Consider the following 20,479-nt stretch of genomic DNA (forward strand, 5'->3'; position numbering starts at 1 on the left):
AACTCAGTGTGCTAGCAAACTTACGGATCTCTGCAAATTGAGTAGGTGAGAAGTGGTATCTTAATTTAGCTTTAAATTGCTTCTTTTTTTTTTTATGAGAGAGGTATTTTCTATGAACATGTTTTTCTTATCTGTTGGCCATTTTTCAATTTTTTTTTTTTTTTTACTAGTTTGTACAAGCTTTGAGTACACTGAAGAAAGTAGTCTGGGGTATGAGTTGTGAATCTCTCTCCTTTGTGAAGTATTTTTCTTTTGAATATGCTTATGGTAGTTTATCACATACAGAAATTTATTTATTTATTTATTTATTTATTTATTTATTTATTTATTGAGACAGAGTCTCGCTCTGTCGCCCAGGCTGGAGTGCAGTGGAGTGATCTCAGCTCACTGCAACCTCCGCCTCCTGGGTTCAAGCGATTCTCCTGCCTCAGCCTCCCGAGTAGCTGGGACTACAGGCACGTGCCATCACACCTGACTAATTTTTTGTATTTTTAGTAGAGACGGGGTTTCACCATGTTGGCCAGTATGGTCTCAATCTCCTGACCTCATGATCCACCCGCCTTGGCCTCCCGAAGTGCAGGGATTACATGTATGAGCCACCGTGCCCGGTCCAGAAATTTATTTAAAATGACTGTGTGGAGGCCGGGCGCAGTGGCTCACGCCTGTAATCCCAGCATTTTGGGAGGCCGAGCTGGGCTGGTCGCTTGAAGCCAGGAGTTCAAGACCAGCCTGGCCAACATAGCGAAACCTTATATCTACTAAAAATACACAAATTAGCCAACCATGGTGGCACACACCTGTAATCCCAGCTACTCAGGATGCTGAGACAGGAGAAACGCTTGAACCCGGGAGGCGGAGGTTGCAGCAGTGAGCCGAGATCACATCACTGTACTCCAGCCTGGGTGATGGAGTGAAAATCTGTCTCAAAGAAAGAAAATAAATAAAAATAAAAATAAATGAAATGACTGTGTGGGCCGGGTCCAGTGGCTCATGCCTGTAATTCCAGCACTTTGGGAGACTGAGGTGGGAGGATTACTTGAGCCCAGGAGGCAGAGGCTGCAGTGAGCTATGATTATGCCACTGGACTCCATCTTGGGCAACAGGCTGAGACCCTGTCTCAAAAAAGAAAAAAAAGAAAAAAAAAAAGTTGTCCTGGGACTGCAGGTGTGTACCACCACACCTAGCTAATTTTTAAAAACCTTTTTGTAGAGATGGGGTCTCGCTATGTTACTCAGGCTAGTTTCAAACTCCTGGCCTCAAGTGATACTCCCACCTCAACCACCCAAGTTGCTGGGATTACAGGCATGAGCCATGGTGCCCAGCTTGAATTGACCTATTTTTACTTTTAAAATTTATTCATTTATTTTTTGGGACAGAGTCTTGCCCTGTCGCCCAGGCTGGAGTGCAGTGGTGCTATTTCGGCTCACTGCAACCTCTGCCTCCTGGGTTCAAGCAATTCTCTTGCCTCAGCCTCCCGTTTAGCTGGGATTACAGGTACGCACCACCACACCTGGCTAATTTTTTGTATTTTTAGTAGAGACGGAGTTTCACCATGTTGCCCAGGCTGATCTTGAACTCCTGAGCTCAGGCCGTCCGCTCCCCTCGTGCTGGGATTACAAGCATGAGCCACTGCGCCTGGCCCTATTTTTACATGACTTCTGGTTTTTGTGTCATTCTTAGGAAGACCTTTTCTCATTCTGAGTCTTAACATTTTCCCAGTTTTTTTCTTTACTAATTCTTCCTCCTAGTCATGGGAATTCAGGAATCTGGGTATGGGCCCCCACCTTCCTCTGGGTGGCAGAACTTCTTCTGTGGTCTCCTTCTCTCCCCACATGTCGGAGTTTTCTCTATTTCCACTTCTCCCCACAGGGTGGTGGTTGGAGCCCCCCAGGAGATAGTGGCTGCCAACCAAACGGGCAGCCTCTACCAGTGTGATTACAGCATAGGCTCATGCGAGCCCATCCGCCTGCAGAGTGAGTCACCGCCCCGCCGGGCCAGGACTGGGATTCCCCCTGTGAACACAAAGGGACTTGCCAGGCACTCCTGTGTGCTGGAGGATCTGTGGTGGGGGCACAGGTGTGTGCCCCCCTACCCTCTCCTCTGCCTGCAGTCTCTCCCCTAGACATCCCCAGGCAATCCCTCCATGTTCCTTTCTTTCCCAAGATCTAGGATCCCCCTTCACTGTCAGACCTCCTTGTCTCCCGCATGGAGGTGATCCCTGCCCAGCTCTTCCACAGGCTTCTCTGTCCCCCCCGAGGGTGACCTTGCCCATATCTGTCCCCGCAGTCCCCGAGGAGGCTGTGAACATGTCCCTGGGCCTGTCCCTGGCAGCCACCACCAGCCCCCCCCAGCTGCTGGTGAGTGGCCCTGGATCAGAGGAGCATCCTAATGGGGGTGTTTGGGGGCCCATGCATGGTGGGGCAGGGGGTCTTGTGGAGGGTGGAGGTGCTGGGGTACAAGGACAGGAAGCAGGGGCAGCCCCTTCCACTGGCTCCTGCCCCCTAGGCCTGTGGCCCCACCATGCACCAGACTTGCAGTGAGAACACGTATGTGAAAGGGCTCTGCTTCCTGTTTGGATCCAACCTACGGCAGCAGCCCCAGAAGTTCCCGGGGACCCTCCGAGGTGCGTTGCATTTGGCAGAGGGAACAGATGGGCGGCAAAAGACCAGGGGAGGGGGCAGGACTGAGGTGACATCTGCTCAAGGTCTGGGCTCTGGGTGCAGAAGGGTAGGGGAAGTGGGTCCCATTGGAGAGGGAGGCTAAGGAGGTGCTAGGGTCTTGTACTTTAGGAAAACTCCTTGGCTAGGCACAGTGGCTCACACCTGCAATCCCAACACTTTGGGAGCCCAGGAGTTTGAGATCAGCCCGGGCAATGTAGCGAGACCCTGTCTCTAAAAAAAAAGAAAAAAAATTAGCTGAGTGTGGTGATGACCACCTGTAGTCTTAGCTATTTGGAGGCCAACGTGGGAAGATTGCTTGAGGCCAGGAGTTCAAGACAAGCCTGGACAACATAGGGAGACTCCTGTCTCTACAAAAAAAAAAAAAAAAAAAAAAAAAAATAGCTAGATGTGGTGGCACACACCTGCAGTTCCAGCTACTCAGGAGGATCACTCGAGCCTGGGAAGTTGAAGCTGCAGTAAGCTATGATTGCACCATTGTACTCCAACCTGGCTGACAGAGCAAGACCCTGTCTTTAAAAAATAAGTCCAGGTCACACTGCAGAGGAGGGAATGGCGCAAGGTGTCATTGGCAGGAGGTGGGAATCTTGGGAACCATCTTGAGGGGCTGCCTTCCAGACCCCTGTTCCCCAAACCTCCATTGATTGAGATTCTGAACGACTGTATGGACCTTTTTTTTTTTTTTTTTGAAGCAGAATCTCGCTCTGTCACCCAGGTTGGAGTGCAGTGGCACTATCTCAGCTCACTGCAACCTCTGCCTCCAGGGTTCAAGCGATTCTCCTGCTCCATCTTCCCAAGTAGCTGGGATTACAGGTGCCTGCCACCACGCCCGCCTAATTTTTGTATTTTTAGCAGAGATGGGATTTCACCATGTTGGCCAGGCTGGTCTTGAACTCCTGAGCTCTGGTGATCTGCCCACCTCGGCTTCCCAAAGTGCTGGGAATGAGCCAGGGAATGAGTGGTGGGCATGAGCCACTGTGCCTGGTCAGGGTGCATGGATCTTTCCAGTTGCTTTTTCCCACTGCTTTGTTCAATGGCTCTGCCATCTTTTTGCTTGTCTTCATGTTGATTCTGGCACCATAGGCGAATGTTTCTCCCTTGCATGTTTTTCTTTTTTTTCTTTCTCAAGTCCTGTTCCTCTATACTTCACCCTCCACAGATAATCCTCCTTCCTCCACAGAGAAAACAAAAGCTTCAGGCATGGACTCCCTCCACTTTCCCCTTCTCTTATTTTATCTTAATAAACGGTTTTCCAGTCTTCACTGGAATTTGTTAGACAAATTCGGAAAGAGCTGTAACATTGCACTTTCTCCTTTTTCTCAAATTTCCATAATGACAGCACTCCTGGCAGTGACTCACTGGTTTTAGAGGAAGACCTGTCTCTCCTCCGTTTCATGACTAAATTCTTCCATCTGGACTTTTGAGAGTCTCTCATGTACCAACTAAGGTGATCACCTGTCTTCCTTTTTTCTTTTTCTTTCCTTTTTCTTTTTGAGACAGGGTCTCGCTCTGTCACCCAAGCTGGAGTGCAGTGGCACAATCTCAGCTCACTGCAGCCTCTGCCTCTCAGGCTCAAGAAATTCTTGTGCCTCAGCCTCCGGAGTATCTGGGATCACAGGTGTGCATATACTGATTTTTGTATTTTTTGTAGAGATGGGGTTTCACCTTGTTGCCCAGGCTGGTCTCAAATTCCTGGTCTCAAGAGATCTTCCCATCTCAGCCTCCCACAGTGCTGAGATCACAGGTGTGAGCCACTGTGCCTGGCCCAGCATCTCTTGAATCACTTGTTTTCTCTCTAGGACATTTAACTTCTCCCTTCCTCTGGCTGTAAACATTCTCATTCTACCTGTATCTGAGTAACGATCAACCACCACAATTGATAGCCATGAAAATGATCTTCTGTCTTCTAATCTCCTCCTCATCTCCTGCCATCTCTCCCCACCCTCACCACCCAAACTTCCTGAGTGCATTCTCTTCACCCCTGGCTGGCCTCCACCTCCCTCTCCACCTAGGGGCACTGGGTTCCGGGTTCTCTTTTCACCCACGTGTTCTTCTTTCCTGAAGTCACCCAGTTCTGTGGCTTCAGCTAACACCTCTGCCTCTTTAGACCTCACTCTCAGGGTTCAAGACTACTTCTTTAAAAATGTTTTCATTTATTAAAAAATATATAACACATACACTTGGTTCAAAATTCGAAAGGGTGTGGTAGCTCACACCTGTAATCCCAGCACTTTGGGAGGTCAGGTTAGGAGCATTGTTTGAGGCCGGGAGTTTGATACCAGCCTAGACAACATAATGAGACACCATCTCTACAAAAAAAAAAAAAAAAAAAATTAGCCAGATATGGTGGCGTGTGCTTGTGGTCTTAATTATTCAGGAGGCCTCCCAAAGTGCTGGGGTTACAGGCATGAGCCACTGTGCCCTGCCAGTCTTTCTGAAATACAAAACAAATAATCTCACTTCCTTTTCTAAGAACCTTCCGTGGCTCCCCATTGCCTACAGATAAAGTCAAACTCCTTATTGGAGTAGAGAGGCCCTTGCCCGCTGTTCTTTGCTTGATGCCACCACTGGGTTTCCATTGCCGTCACATACGTTTGCCCCTGTAGTGCCGTTTCCATCGAACGGCATTCCTGGATTCTGCCAGAATCCTTTTGAGGCCCTTGTCCCATGTATCAGTAGGAGTCTCAGCTGGGACCAAAAGCACATTCCAGTAATGTAACTGCCCAAGGGGTTCTCCTTGCCTGTTGCCTAGACAGAGCCGATTCATCAAGACAGCAGAATTGCAATAGAGAAAGAGTAATTCACACAGAGCCGGCTGTGCAGGGGACCAGAGTTTTATTATCAACTCAAATCAATCTCCCTGACATTTGGGGAGCAGAGTTTTTAAGGATAACTTGGTGGGTGGGGGGACCCAGCAAGCCGGGAGTACTGATTGGTCGGGGATGAAATCATCAGGAGTCGGAGCTGTCTTCTTGGGTTCAGTCGGTTCCTGGGTGGGGGCCACAAGATCAGATGAGCCAGTTTATTGATCTGGGCAGTGCCAGCTGATCCGTCAAGTGCAAGGTCTGCAAAATATCTCAAGTGCTGATTTTAGGAGCAGTTTAGGGAGGGTCAGAATCTTGTACCCTCCAGCTGCATGACTCCTAAACCATAATTTCTAATCTTGTGACTAATGTTAGTCCTACAAAGGCAATCTAGTCCCCAGGCAAGAAGGAGGTCTGCTTTGGAAAAGAGCTGTTACGATCTTTGTTTAAACTATAAACTATAAACTAAGTTTCTCCCAAAGTTAGTTCAGCCTACACCCAGGAATGAACAAGGACAGCTTGGAGGTTAGAAGCAAGATGGAGTCGGTTAGGTTAGATCTCTTTCACTGTCTCCGCCATAATTTTGCAAAGGCAGTTTCAGTAAGATTTATGTACAAAGAGGGGGGTTTATTTATAAAGGGAATAATTATAAAACTGTGAGAGATCTAAGGGAGCCATCAGGGACTTTGCAAGCCTTGGGCAAGCAGGTCTATTTTCACCCCTGGGCTTATAGGGTTGAGGGGAGGGAGAGCTCACCAGGGTCTGGAGAGAGTCATGTGGGGCTGGCCTCCTTCTGAGGAACAGTTGGTCTTTTGTGAAGGACATAGCTGTGCCCAAGCAACCTCAATGGGAGAACACCCGGACCTCACTGTCCTCCTCCCTCCAGTCTTCTGTTGAGCCCCCTCATCCACCAAATCCAATGGGAATCCAGAGGGCAACAGAGTCCTGGTGATGGGGTCCCTGCAGGTTGACCTCCCAGGCCACAGAGCTGAGTGGCAATGGGTAGAAAGTGGATTTGGGGATGGGGCAGAAGGCAGAGGAGCACATTCCACATCGCTTTATGTGTGTGTGCCATTCTCTTTTCTAGAATCTATTCCTTTTATATATCTGGCAAATCAATCCTTCCTTCCTTCCTTCCTTCCTTCCTTCCTTCCTTCCTTCCTTCCTTCCTTCCTTCTTCCTTTCTTCCTTTCTTTTTTCTTTTTTTTTTTTTTTTTTTTTTTTGAGACGGAGTCTCGCTCTGTCGCCCAGGCTGGAGTGCAGTGGCGCGATCTCGGCTCACTGCAAGCTCCGCCTCCTGGGTTCCCGCCATTCTCCTGCCTCAGCCTCCTGAGTAGCTGGGACTACAGGCGCCCGCCACTGCGCCCGGCTAATTTTTTGTATTTTTAGTAGAGACGGGGTTTCACTGTGGTCTCGATCTCCTGACCTTGTGATCCGCCCGCCTCGGCCTCCCAAAGTGCTGGGATTACAGGCTTGAGCCACCGCGCCCGGCTCTTCCTTTCTTTTTTCTTTTCTTTCTTCTTTCTTTTCTTTCTTTCTTGTCTTGCTCTGTGACCCAGGCTGGAGTGCAGTGGTGCGATCTCAGCAACTTTTTGTATTTTTAATAGAGATGGGGTTTCACCATGTCAGCCAGGCTGGTCTCGAATTCCTGATCTCAAGTGATTCACCTACCTCAGCCTCCCAAAGTGCTGGGATTACAGGTGCGAGCCACTGTGCCCAGCTGGCAAGTTATTTCCTGTTCTTCAAGATCCAGTCAAACATCACCACATTCCCTGATTCCCTTGGGCAGAATTAATGAAAATTTTCCATACTACTTTGCCCTTGTTTGTTTACTTATTTATTTTTTAGAGACAAGGTCTTTCTCTGTGGCCCAGGCTGGAGTGCAATGGCGTGATCAGAGCTCACTGCAGCCTCAACCTTTTGGGCTGAAATGATCCCCCACCCTCAGCCTCCTGAGGAACTGGGACTACAGGCATGTGCCACTGTGCCCGGCTAATTTTTAACATATATGTATATATGTTATAAAATACATATATATTTTATAGAGACCCCATCTCTATAATATATATGTTTATATATATTATATAACATATATTTTATAGAGACGGGGTCCCATATCCTCATTGTTCAGCAGAGAACTGACATACAAAAAAGCCCAAAACACCAAGTGTCAAATTACTTGATTCATACTCTTTTTCCCCTTCCTCAGGGTGTCCTGAACAGGACATCGCCTTCTTGATTGACGGCTCTGGTAGCATCAACCCACGTGAATTTCAGCAGATGAAGGATTTTGTCTCGATCATGATGGAGCAATTAAAAAAGTCCAAAACCTTGGTGAGGGCCCATGGGTAGGTTAGGGAAGAGCTCACACAGGGCTGGAAGATACATGGCAACCGGGCCACCACGTTCTCCTCCCAGTTCAACTGCAGACATTGCCAAATTGACAGTCGATTGTGGTTTGCCTTCCTGAGTCTCTTTTCTACTCCGTTGGATGCAGTCTCAGCATTCTTTCGCCTTTTATAAAGCGGGCAGCTCTAATTGTTAAGGGTTGGCATGGCAGATGGAGCCCACATGTCATTGCTGGCTGAGTTCTATTTTCATTTTTATTTCTTATTTTTTTGAGACAGAGTCTTGCTCTGTCTCTCAGGCTAGAGTGCAGCGGCGCAATCTTGGCTCACTGCAACCTCCGCCTCCCGGGTTCAAGCAATTCTCTTGCCTCAGCCTCCCGAGTAGCGGGGATTACAGGCGCGTGCCACCATGCCTGGCTAGTTTTTGTATTTTTAGTAGAGATGAGGTTTCACCATTTTGGCCAGGCTGGTCTTGACCTCCTGACCCCAGGTGATCCACCTGCCTCGGCCTCCCAAAGTGCTGGGATTACAGGTGTGAGCCACTGCTCCTGACCGCTGGCCGTCTTCTAGTATTGAGGAGAGATGGGAGCTGCTGGCAGCTCTCTGTCCTGGTGAGGCAGGGGATTAGGGGCAGTGCAGAGGAGGAATTTGGAGACTGGAGTGTTTAAGATCTTTGTGGAGCTTGCTGGGAGATGTCTGAGAGGTGGGGGCACCTTCTCCAGCATCACACCAGCCACCCCCTCTGCAGTTCTCTTTGATGCAGTACTCCGAAGAATTCTGGACTCACTTTACCTTCGAAGAGTTCCAGCGCAACCCTAACCCGAGATCACTGGTGAACTCAATAACGCAGCTGTATGGGCGGACACACACGGCCACGGCCATCCGCAAAGTGGTGTAAGCTTCCCCTTTTCGCTTAGGATGGAGGGAGGAGGAGACACTTTTAGTTGGGCTTTGATGGATGAAGGGAGCCGTTCAGACAAGGGTAGTAGAGGATGCTCCCCCACGGGCAGAGGTGGGGAGGAGGGGCTGTGCGTGGTGTATTCATCAAAGGACAAGTCGTTGAGTGAAAAGTGGGAGTGGAGTGGGGAAGTGAGAAAAAGTGTCTGGAGGGAGGCTAGAAAGATCGGCTCAGGCCAGGGAACCAAAGGCGGCTTTACAACCCGTGGTGAGACATCACCATGTCTCATTTTGGGAAGTTCGCTCTGATTCTGGGGTGTGTGTAGAGGCAAGGATGGGGTTGGGACAGAAGTATAAGAAGCACTGTAGCGTCCTAGAGGGGCTGGGGAGCTGGTGCAGTGCTCTGGGAGAGGTTTCCTGAAGGCCAATTAAGTGTATATATACATATATTTATTTATTTATTTATTTATTTATTTATTGAGACAGAGCAGGCTGGAGTGCAGTGGCCTGATCTCCGCTCAGTGCAACTTCTACCTCCTGGGTTCAAGCAATTCTCCTGCCTCAGCCTCCCGAGTAGCTGGGATTACAGGCGCTCACCACCACCATCAGCTAATTTTTGTATTTTTAGTAGAGACGGGGTTTCTCCATGTTGACGAGGCTGGTCTTGAACTCCTGACCTCAGGTGATTCACCTGACTTGGCCTCCCATAGTGCTGGGATTACAGGCGTCAGCCATAAATATATATATTTTTTAAAATTCAAAAGTAATAATACCCAGTTGAAAACCCCAAATTATGCGAAAGTATAAAAACAAAAACCGTGAAGGCTTCCTTTCCCTTCCCTGCTGCTTTTCCAGGTCCTGGGGCAGTTGCATCTCAGTGCTAAGTCTCAGGGGAGACGGAGCCCCTCCGAGGCCTCACCCAGCTGTATCTGTGTCTGGGACTCTGCTGACATTTCCTTTCTGACGTTAATAGCATCTCTGGCTAGGTGCGGGGGCTCACACCTGTAATGTCAGCACTTTGGGAGGCTGAGGTGGGAGGATCACACGAGTCCAAGAGTTCGAGACCAATTGGCAACATAGTGAGACTCTATCTCTAAAAAGATAAAAAAATAAACCAGGTGTGGTGGTACATGCCTGTAGTCCCAGCTACTCAGGAGGCTGAGGCAGGAGAATCGCTTGAACCCAGGAGTCCAAGTCTGCAGTGAGCTATGATTGTGTCTCTGCACTCCAGCCTGGACAACAGAGTGAGTGTCTATTTCTTAAAAAAAAAAAAAAAAAAAAAATTAGCATGTCATCTGCTTGCATTTGACTTTGTCCCTCCTCTTTCCTGCACAGACGAGAACTGTTTAACGTCAACCAGGGAGCCCGAAAGAATGCCCGTAAGATCCTAGTTGTCATCACAGATGGAGAAAAGTTTGGCGATCCATTGGGATATGAGGACGTGATTCCTGAGGCAGACAGAGAGGGAGTCATTCGCTACGTCATTGGGGTATGGAATGCCGCTCTCAGGGTGATGCTTCCGTGGAGGGTTTCTATGTGGGTCCATCCTCCAATTTGCAAATATTAATAAAATCAAAGTGACATGAGAGCTCTTGCTAGCTCATATACACCATATCAGCTATCTGTTGCCACATCAATGCTGTGTAATAAACTATCCCAAAATTCAGCAGCTTAAAATAATAAGTAAGCCTGTGGGTCAGCTGGCCAAGAGTTCTGGTTTCAATAGCCTTCCTCAGCCATTAGCTGCAGGTTGGCAGGCTGCTCTGCTGATCTTGGCCAGGCTCTCTCTGCTTCTGAGGGTTGCCAGCTATGTCATCTGCTGGACCTGATGGCCTTGGGTGGAACCACTAGGGTGACTTGGCCCTTTGGCAACCTGGCTCTCATTCTCCAGGGCTAGCCTGGGCATGTCCTCATGGTGAAAACGGGAGCAAGAGAACAGTGGAGATGTTGCAAGTGCTTTTTCATGCCTCTGCATCATGTTTGATAACATCCATGGGTGTCATGAGTGGTGCAAGGTTAGAGATAACTAGGTCCATGCAGGTTGGTGTCTTTCTGCAACATCAGGCTTTCGTTGATCCTATTTCAATCACAAATGCCACGAGCTGCATGGAATTCCCAAGGAAGCAGTTCTCCTTAGTGCATCCTGTTCACTCGGACACTCTGGCTCAAGCCACCCACGAATCAGTCAATACTGCAAACTGTATATAATAGTATACTTAATCAATATATAAAAGTTATAGGTTGAACATTCCACAGCAAACAAAGTAACGTTTGACATTAGAAGAAAAAGAAAGAGGAGAAAGGATGAATGAAAAGGACTCCTGGTCTGGGCCCAAGGGTCCTAGTCACATTAATCTTGCAAGGCAGAATCTTTGATGCGGCAGAGTCCTCGGCGGCAAATGCCAGGCTCTCATCACAAGCGACTGCGAGGTGTGAGTTCCAACGGCTGCTTTGAACTGCTGAAGGCTAGATTTCTTCTAGTCACAGAGCCCTCTGGTGAGAACAGACAGGGAAGAATGTGCTTGTTTGTGTCCTTATCTGGTTGGATGTAGTCTTTATTTGTTTATTTTATGTATTTATTTATCTGTTTGTTTATTTATTTATTTTGAGACTGAGTCTCGCTCTATCGCTCAGGCTGGGGTGCAGTGGCATGATCTTGGTTCACTGCAACCTCCACCTCCCGAGTTCAAGCAATTCTTGTGCCTCAGCCTCCTGAGTAGCTGGGACTACAGACATGCACCACCATGCCTAGCAAATTTTTTTTTTTTTTTTGTATTCTTGGTAGAGATGGGGTTTCACTACGTTGACCAGGTTGATCTTGAACTTCTGACCTCAAGTGATCCGACCGCCTCGGCCTTCCAAAGTGTGTGATTATAGGAATAAGCCACCGTACTTGGCCTATTTAAAAAATTTGTTTAAAACAACCTTATCCTTGTTGGCAAAGTGCCCTGTGAAATATGCAATGCAGCCTTTTTTCTAAGATGGAGTTAGTTATGTCAAGGGTGCTCTATATACAATGGGCTAAAGCAAGACTCATGCCTGAGCCCAGAGGTAATGAAGTGGGCAGATGACTCCACCAAGAGCAGGAGGGCACAGCAGAGCGCTAGGGAAAAAGGCCTGGGTACAGGAAGAGGCAAGGAGTCAGGATCATCAGTGTAATCAAACTACGACAGCACGTGTGTGACACAGAAAGCGATATAACCATGGATACGTGCCTTGGCATGTAGGAAATACCTTCATATAAAGACAAAGCCTCACCTTCCTCTAGGCAGAGGTCAGCTCCACACCAGGAGACGTGGCCACAGCACATGGATCAGCAGCTGGGTTTCTGCCCCAACTTGCTTCCTTAGCACAGTGCCTTGTGCAGTGTACAACCTGCCCAACTATACCTGGCAACCCTGTCTCAGGGACCTTCTGATGCATTTCCTCACTTGATGAATAATGGTTCAGACTAGTTTCCTGCAGAATTGTCTTTGTCAGATGATACTGCTACCCTCAGATCATGGCTTGGCCTCTGTTCCTTGGTAACAGGTGGGAGATGCCTTCCGAAGTTCGAAATCCCGCCAAGAGCTTAATACCATCGCATCCAAGCCACCTCGTGATCACGTGTTCCAGGTGAATAACTTTGAGGCTCTGAAGACCATTCAGAAGCAGCTTCAGGAGAAGATCTTTGCGATCGAGGGTGAGTCAGGCATCTGTGTTCCCAGAGCAGCTCCTTAGGCAGCCTCCCACCCCAGAACACATAGTCCCCTCTAGAATCCAGACCTTCCTAACCCTTGGTATCCCCCAGCATCAACTCTCTCCACTTCCTTCAGCTCTCAGTCCCAGCCTCACTTGGTTAATTCCTTTGAAGTCAAAGAATCCATACTTTTACCTCTAATTTTGCAAATCTTGGCTATAGGCTGGTAAATTGGAGTATGGGGGAGTCAAATCCCACCCAGTATTTTAACAGAAATTTGGATGTGTTGCCAGCAGTCGTCTGTTTGGTTCACTGTTATATCCCAATTGCCTAGAATAGTGCCTGGTACTCAGAAGGTGCTCAATAAATGTTTGTTGAATAAAAGGAATTTAGAAATTGGGGGATTTCATATACAGTCTGGGTTTATGGTTTATCTTGAAAAACTGGAAGATTAGACACTTTGAAGACAGCATTCCCACTTGGCAGGAAGTGGCTGGAGGTGAATGGCTGTCACCCTTCTAAGAGGGACATATGCTGTCCAGCTTGACACAGATCCCGTCGGAGTCTCCTTTTGTCTGGCCACCAGAGCATTTGGGTTTTCAGTACCTATTCTAGGTTCTTCTGCTTTCTTTTCTTTTCTTTTTCTTTTTTTAGAGACTGAGTCTTGGTCTATTGCCCAGGCTGCAGTGGAGTGGTGCGATCTCGGCTCACCGCAACCTCTGCCTCCCAGCTTCAAGTGATTCTCCTGCCTCTGCCTCCCGAATAGCTGGGATTACGGGCGCATACCACCACGCCCAGTTAATTTTTGTATTTTTAGTAGAGACGGGGTTTCAACATATTGGCCAGACTGGTCTCTAACTCCTGACCTCAAGTGATCTGCCCATCTCAGCCTCCCATTATAGGCGTGAGCCACCGTGCCCAGCCTTCTGCTTTCTTTAATGTAGAAAGTTCTCCTCTTCACAGGTACTCAGACAGGAAGTGCCAGCTCCTTTGAGCATGAGATGTCTCAGGAAGGCTTCAGTGCTGCCATCACGTCTGTAAGTGGCCCTTCATTAAATTGCGGGGGTGGGGCAGGGGGTAGCAAAAAGAAGAGATAGGAGAGATGCAGGAGTTTGGGGACTCTTCTCTGTGATAGGTACTTGGGAGGTAGCTCTGTGAGGGGCAGCGGTGGTCCCTTCTTCCTTCCTCATCAACCCTGTTCTACCTCTTTCCCAGAATGGCCCCTTGCTGAGCACTGTGGGGAGCTATGACTGGGCTGGTGGAGCCTTTCTATATACATCAAATGAGAAAAGCACCTTCATCAACATGACCAGAGTGGATTCAGACATGAATGATGCTTACTTGGGTAAGTGGGGAGGGCAAGGGTTGCTCTAAGAAGGGGTCAGGATTTGGCATAAGTCAATTAGCATAGATGTCTGGGTCTTTCATAGGTTCTTGGGATAGCTTTAAAGACAGAAACTTCAATTTTTTTTTGTTTGTTTTGAGGTGGAGTTTCTTTCTTGTCTCCCAGGCTGTAGTGCAATGGCACAATCTCGGCTCACTACAACCTCTGCCTCCTGGGCTCAAGCGATTCTCCTACTTCAGCCTCCCGAGTAGCTGATGTTACAAGAATGCACCACCACCGCTGGCTAATTTTTTTTTTTGAGATGGGGTTTCGCTCTTGTTGCCCAGGCTGGAGTGCAATGGCGCGATCTTGGCTCACCACAACCTCTGCCTCCCAGGTTCAAGTGATTCTCCTGCCTCAGCCTCCTGAGTAGCTAGAATTACAGGCATGTGCCACCACGCCTGGCTAATTTTGTATTTTTAGTAGAGACGGGATTTCTCCATGTTAGTCAGCCTGGTCGTGAACTCCCAACCTCAGGTGATCCACCTGCTTTGGCCTCCCAAAGTGCTTGAGTTACAGGCGTGAGCCACCGTGCCCGGCCTTTTTTTGTATTTTTAGTAGAGACCGGGTTTCACCATGTTGGCCAGGCTGGTCTGGAACTCCTGACCTCAGGTGATCCGCCTGCCTCAGACTCCCAAAGTGCTGGGATTACAGGTGTAAGCCACCTCACCCGGCCAGAAACTTCTAAATTGAATTGTAATTTTGTTCATAAAGAGAAATATAGTGTAGGGATCCGTTACCCCAACACAGCAAGCATGGGGCTGCCCCAGTGCCTACTCAAGGAGTGGGTCTGCATGGTGGAGGAGGGGTCAGGGAATGCACTTCACTTCTCAGACCCCCACCTTCAGGTTATGCTGCCACCGTCATCTTGCGGAACCGAGTGCAAAACCTGGTTCTGGGGGCACCTCGATATCAGCACATCGGCCTGGTGGCGATGTTCAGGCAGAACACTGGCATGTGGGAGTCCAACGCCAATGTCAAGGGCACGCAGGTGAGTGTGGTTTGTGGAGCATGAATGTGCAAACAGAGGTGCCGTGGAGGCTTAGAGATTCCAGGAGGGGCATTCAGATGACATGCATGGCCCTCTTATAAAGGAGCCTTTGGAGGCTGTGAGCTGGGAAGTTGTGGGATCAGCTTAGCATTTGAGAAAGCTGTGTCCTCAGCTTTTTAACAACGACAAATAACAATGCTTGCCTGTACAGAGCTCTCCATGGGTCTTCCTGTACTCAGAGCTGGTATTCAACCCATATATAACCAGGATAGCCCTGTTAGTTAATAAAATATTGAACTAATTCCGTATTCATTGATAAATGGTGGATTCTCCCTCAGCCATGCACTGTGGTGCTTCCCCAGTCTCTGTGGGCTTCCCCGTGATCCAGCAACTATGAGGTCAGGCAGGACACTTCACAGACCCTCTAGGATCTGCCCCAGCCATGCCCCTGCTCAGTACCTGTGCAGCCCCAGATGTTCATTGTTTTGAATATCACCCCTGCAAAAGCAGCATGGTCACATATTATGTGGGAACTAGTGAGTGAGGCAAAACTCTGTAGTCAAAATCATTCTTGCAAATTCCTGAAATAGGACTGCACCCATGATATGGTGTCTATAGTTTTTTATTTTATTTTTATTTTTTAAATTATACTTTAAGTTCTAGGGTACATGTGCACAACGTGCAGGTTTGTTACATATATATACATGTGCCATGTTGGTGTGCTGAACCCATTAACTTGTCATTTATGTTAGGTATATCTCCTAATGCTATTCCTCCCCAGTCTCCCCACCCCACGACAGGCCCCGGTGTGTGATGTTCCCCACCCTGTATCCAAGTGTTCTCATTGTTCAATTCCCACCTGTGAATGAGAACATGTGGTGTTTGGTTTTCTGTCCTTGCAATAGTTTGCTCATAATGATGGTTTCCAGCTTCATCCATGTCCCTACAAAAGACATGAACTCATCCTTTTTTATGGCTGCATAGTATTCCATGGTTTATATGTGCCATGTTTTCTCAATCCAGTCTATCATTGATGGACATTTGGGTTGGTTCCAAGTCTTTGCTATTGTGAATAGCACCACAATAAACATATGTGTGCATGTGTCTTTATAGCAGCATGATTTATAATCCTTTGGGTATATACCCAGTAATGGGATGGCTGGGTGAAATGGTATTTTTAGTTCTAGATCCTTGAGGAATCGCCACACTGTCTTCCACAATGGTTGAACTAGTTTACAGTCCCACCAACAGTGTAAAGCATTCCTATTTCTCCACATCCTCTCCAGCATCTGTTGTTTCTTGACTTTTTAATGATCGCCATTCTAACTGGTGTGAGACAGTATCTCATTGTGGTTTTGATCTGCATTTCTCTGATGGCCAGTGATGATGAGCATTTTTTCATGTGTCTGTTGGCTGCATAAATGTCTTCTTTTGAGAAGTGTCTGTTCATATCCTTTGCCCACTTTTTGGTGGGGTTGTTTGATTTTTTTCTTGTGAATTTGTTGAAGTTCTTTGTAGATTCTGGATATTAGCCCTTTGTCAGATGGGTAGATTGTAAAAGTTTTCTCCCATTCTGTAGGTTGCCTGTTCACTCTGATGGTAGTTTCTTTTGCTGTGCAGAAGCTCTTTAGTTTAATTAGATCCCATTTGTCAATTTTGGCTTTTGTTGCCATTTCTTTTGGTGTTTTAGTCATGAAGTCCTTGCCCATGCCTGTGTCCTAAATGGTATTGCCTAGGTTTCCTTCTAGGGTTTTTATGGTTTTCGGTCTAACATTTAAGTCTTTAATCCATCTTGAATTAATTTTTGTATAAGGTGTAAGGAAGGGATCCAGTTTTGGCTTTCCACATATGGCTAGCGAGTTTTCCCGGCACCATTTATTAAATAGGGAATCCTTTCCCCATTGCTTGTTTTTGTCAGGTTTGTCAAAGATCAGATGGTTGTAGATGTGTGGTATTATTTCTGAGGGCTCTGTTCTGTTTCATGGTCTATATCTCTGTTTTGGTACCAGTACCATGCTGTTTTGATTATCGTAGCCTTATAGTATAGTTTGAAGTCAGGTAGTATGATGCCTCCAGCTTTGTTCTTTTGGCTGAGGATTGTCTTGGCAATGCAGGTTCTTTTTTGGTTCCATATGAACTTTAAAGTAGTTTTTTCCAATTCTGTGAAGAAAGTCATTGGTAGCTTAATGAGGATGGCATTGAATCTATAAATTACCTTGGGCAGTATGGTCATTTTCATGATATTGATTCTTCCTATTCATGAGCATGGAATGTTCTTCCATTTGTTTGTATTCTCTTTTATTTTGTTGAGCTGTGGTTTGTAGTTCTCCTTGAAGAGGTCCTTTACATATCTTGTAAGTTGGATTCCTAGGTATTTTATTCTCTTTGAAGCAATTGTGAATGGGAGTTCACTCATGATTTGGCTCTCTGTTTGTCTGTTATTGGTGTATAGGAATTCTTGTGATTTTTGCACATTGATTTTGTATCCTGAGACTTTGCTGAAGTTGTTTATCAGCTTAAGGAAATTTTGGGCTGAGATAATGGGGTTTTCTAAATATACAATCATGTCATCTGCAAACAGGGACTATTTGACTTCCTCTTTTCCTAATTGAATACCCTTTATTTCTTTTTCCTGCCTGATTGCCCTGGCCAGAACTTCCAACACTATGTTGAATAGGAGTGGTGAGAGAGGGCGTCTCTGTCTTGTGCCAGTTTTCAAAGGGAATGCTTCCAGTTTTTGCCCATTCAGTATGATATTGGCTGTAGATTTGTCATAAATAGCTGTTATTATTTTGAGATACATCCCGTTAATACCTAGTTTATTGAGAGTTTTTAGCATGAAGGGCTGTTGAATTTTGTCAAAGGCCTTTTCTGCATCTATTGATATAATCATGTGGTTTTTGTCTTTGGTTCTGTTTATATGGTGGATTATGTTTATTGATTTTCGTATGTTGAACCAGCCTTGCATCCCAGGGATGAAGACAACTTGATCATAGTGGATAAGCTTTTTGATGTGCTGCTGGATTCAGTTTGCCGGTAAATTATTGAGGAATTTTGCATTGATGTTCTTCAGGGATATTGGTCTAAAATTCTCTTTTGTGTGTGTGTGTCTCTGCCAGGCTTTTGTATCAGGATGATGCTGGCCTCAAAAAATAGTGAGTTAGGGAGGATTCCCTCTTTTTCTATTGATTGGAATAGTTTCAGAAGGAATGGAACTAGTTCCTCTTTGTACCTCTGGTAGAATTCAGCTATGAATCCATCTGGTCCTGGAATTTTTTTGGTTGGTAGGCTATTAATTATTGCCCCAATTTCAGAGCCTGTTATTGGTCTATTCAGGGATTCAACTTCTTTCTGGTTTAGTCTTGGGAGGGTGTATGTGTCCAGGAATTTATCAATTTCTTCCAGATTTTCTAGTTTATTTGCATAGAGGTGTTTATTGTATTCTCTGATGGTAGCTTGCATTTCTGTGGGGTCGGTGGTAATATCCCCTTTATCATTTTTTATTGCATCTATTTGATTATTCTCTCTTTTCTTCTTTATTAGTCTTGCTAGTGGTCTATCAATTTTGTTGATCTTTTCAAAAAACCAGCTCCTGGGTTCATTGATGTTTTGAAGGTTTTTTTGTGTCTCTATCTCCTTCAGTTCTGTTCTGATCTTAGTTATTTCTTGCCATCTGCTAGCTTTTGAATATGTTTGCTCTTGCTTCTCTAGTTCTTTTAATTGTGATGTTAGCATGTCAATTTTAGATCTTTCCTGCTTTCTCTTGTGGGCATTTAGTGCTATAAATTTCCCTCTACACACTGCTTTAAATGTGTCCCAGAGATTCTGGTATGTTGTGTCTTTGTTCTCATTGGTTTCAAAGAACATGTTTATTTCTGCCTTCATTTCGTTATGTATCTAGTAGTAATTCAGGAGCAGGTTGTTCAGTTTCCATGTAGTTGAGCGGTTTTGAGTGAGTTTCTTAATCCTGAGTTCTAGTTTGATTGCACTGTGGTCTGAGAGACAGTTTGTTATAATTTCTGTTCTTTTACATTTGCTGAGGAGTGCTTTACTTCCAACTATATGGTCAATTTTGGAATAAGTGCGATGTGGTGCTGAGAAGAATGTATATTCTGTTGATTTGGGGTGGAGAGTTCTGTAGATGTCTATTAGGTCTGCTTGGTGCAGAGCTGAGTTCAATTCCCGGATATCCTTGTTAACTTTCTGTCTCATTGATCTGTCTAATGTTGACAGTGGGGTGTTAAAGTCTCCCATTATTATTGTGTGGGAGTCTAAGTCTCTTTGTAGGTCTCTGAGGACTTGCTTTATGAATCTGGGTGCTCCTGTATTGGGTGCATATATATATATATGATAGCTAACTCTTCTTGTTGAATTGATCCCTTTACCATTATGTAATGGTCTTCTTTGTCTCTTTTGATCCTTGGTTTAAAGTCTGTTTTATCAGAGACTAGGATTGCAACCCCTGTTTTTTTTTGTTTTCCGTTTGCTTGGTAGATCTTCCTCCATCCCTTTATTTTGAGCCTATGTGTGTCTCTGCATGGGAGATAGGTCTCCTGAATACAGCACACTGATGGGTCTTGATTCTTTATTCAATTTGCCAGTCTGTATCCTTTAATTGGAGCATTTAGCCCATTTACATTTAAGGTTAATATTATTATGTGTGAATTTGATCCTGTCATTATGATGTTAGCTGGTTATTTTGCTCATTAGTTGATGCAGTTTCTTCCTAGCATCGATGGTCTTTACAATTTGGTATGTTTTTGCAGTGGCTGGTACTGGTTTTTCCTTTCCATGTTTAGTGCTTTCTTCAGGAGCTCTTGTAAGGCAGGCCTGGTGGTGACAAACTCTCTCAGCATTTGCTTGTCTGTAAAGGATTTTATTTCTCCTTCACTTATGAAGCTTAGTTTGGCTGGATATGAAATTCTGGGTTGAAAATTCTTTTCTTTAAGAATGCTGAATATTGGCACCCTCTCTCTTCTGGCTTGTAGAGTTTCTGCCGAGAGATCCGCTGTTAGTCTGATGGACTTCCTTTTGTGGGTAACCCAACCTTTCTCTCTGGCTGCCCTTAACATTTTTTCCTTCATTTCAACTTTGGTGAATCTGACAATTATGTGTCTTGGAGTTGCTCTTCTCAAGGAGTATCTTTGTGGCATTCTCTGTATTTCCTGAATTTGAATGTTGGCCTGCCTTGCTAGGCTGGGGAAGTTCTCCTGGGTAATATCCTGAAGAGTGTTTTCCAACTTGATTCCATTCTCTCCGTCACTTTCAAGTACACCAATCAGACGTAGATTTGGTCTTTTCACATAGTCCCATATTTCTTGGAGGCTTTGTTCATTTCTTTTTACTCTTTTTTCTCTAAACTTCTCTTCTCACCTCATTTCATTCATTTGATCTTGAATCACTGATACCCTTTCTTCCACTTGATTGAATCAGCTACTAAAGCTTGTGCATGCATCACGTAGTTCTTGTGCCAAGGTTTTCAGCTCCATCAGGTCATGTAGGGTCTTCTCTATGCTGTTTATTCTAGTTAGCCTTTCGTCTGATCTTTTTTCAAGGTTTTTTGCTTCCTTGCAATGGGTTTGAACATCTTCCTTTCGCTCGGAGAAGTTTGTTATTACCGATCGTCTGAAGGCTTCTTCTCTCAACTTGTCAAAGTCATTCTCTGTCCAGCTTTGTTCCATTGCTGGTGAGGAGCTGC

At 46.0% G+C, this 20,479-nt stretch overlaps 1 protein-coding gene and 1 pseudogene across 6 annotated transcripts in view; one reads left to right on the top strand and one right to left on the bottom strand.

Moving 5' to 3' along the window:
- The window catches only part of ITGAM (integrin subunit alpha M), a 93,490-nt gene that overhangs the window by 16,566 nt on the left and 56,445 nt on the right, over positions 1 to 20,479 (top strand). For all 6 annotated transcript variants that reach the window (XR_012428811.1, XM_045381518.3, XM_045381513.3 and 3 more), the window contains exons 3-12: positions 1,870 to 1,973; positions 2,287 to 2,357; positions 2,506 to 2,623; positions 7,692 to 7,816; positions 8,579 to 8,724; positions 10,063 to 10,216; positions 12,259 to 12,409; positions 13,370 to 13,443; positions 13,622 to 13,751; positions 14,639 to 14,781. Coding sequence is in view for 5 of the 6 variants with exons in the window: in XM_045381518.3 (XP_045237453.2) it covers positions 1,870 to 1,973; positions 2,287 to 2,357; positions 2,506 to 2,623; positions 7,692 to 7,816; positions 8,579 to 8,724; positions 10,063 to 10,216; positions 12,259 to 12,409; positions 13,370 to 13,443; positions 13,622 to 13,751; positions 14,639 to 14,781 (1,216 nt within the window). In the remaining variant the exon portion in view is untranslated. The remainder of the gene's footprint in view (positions 1 to 1,869; positions 1,974 to 2,286; positions 2,358 to 2,505; positions 2,624 to 7,691; positions 7,817 to 8,578; positions 8,725 to 10,062; positions 10,217 to 12,258; positions 12,410 to 13,369; positions 13,444 to 13,621; positions 13,752 to 14,638; positions 14,782 to 20,479) is intronic.
- On the bottom strand, positions 3,924 to 3,981 carry LOC135969004 (U7 small nuclear RNA; annotated as a pseudogene).

The sequence above is a fragment of the Macaca fascicularis genome, chromosome 20 (genome assembly GCF_037993035.2).
Source record: "Macaca fascicularis isolate 582-1 chromosome 20, T2T-MFA8v1.1".
NCBI classification, from domain to species: Eukaryota; Metazoa; Chordata; class Mammalia; order Primates; family Cercopithecidae; genus Macaca; species Macaca fascicularis.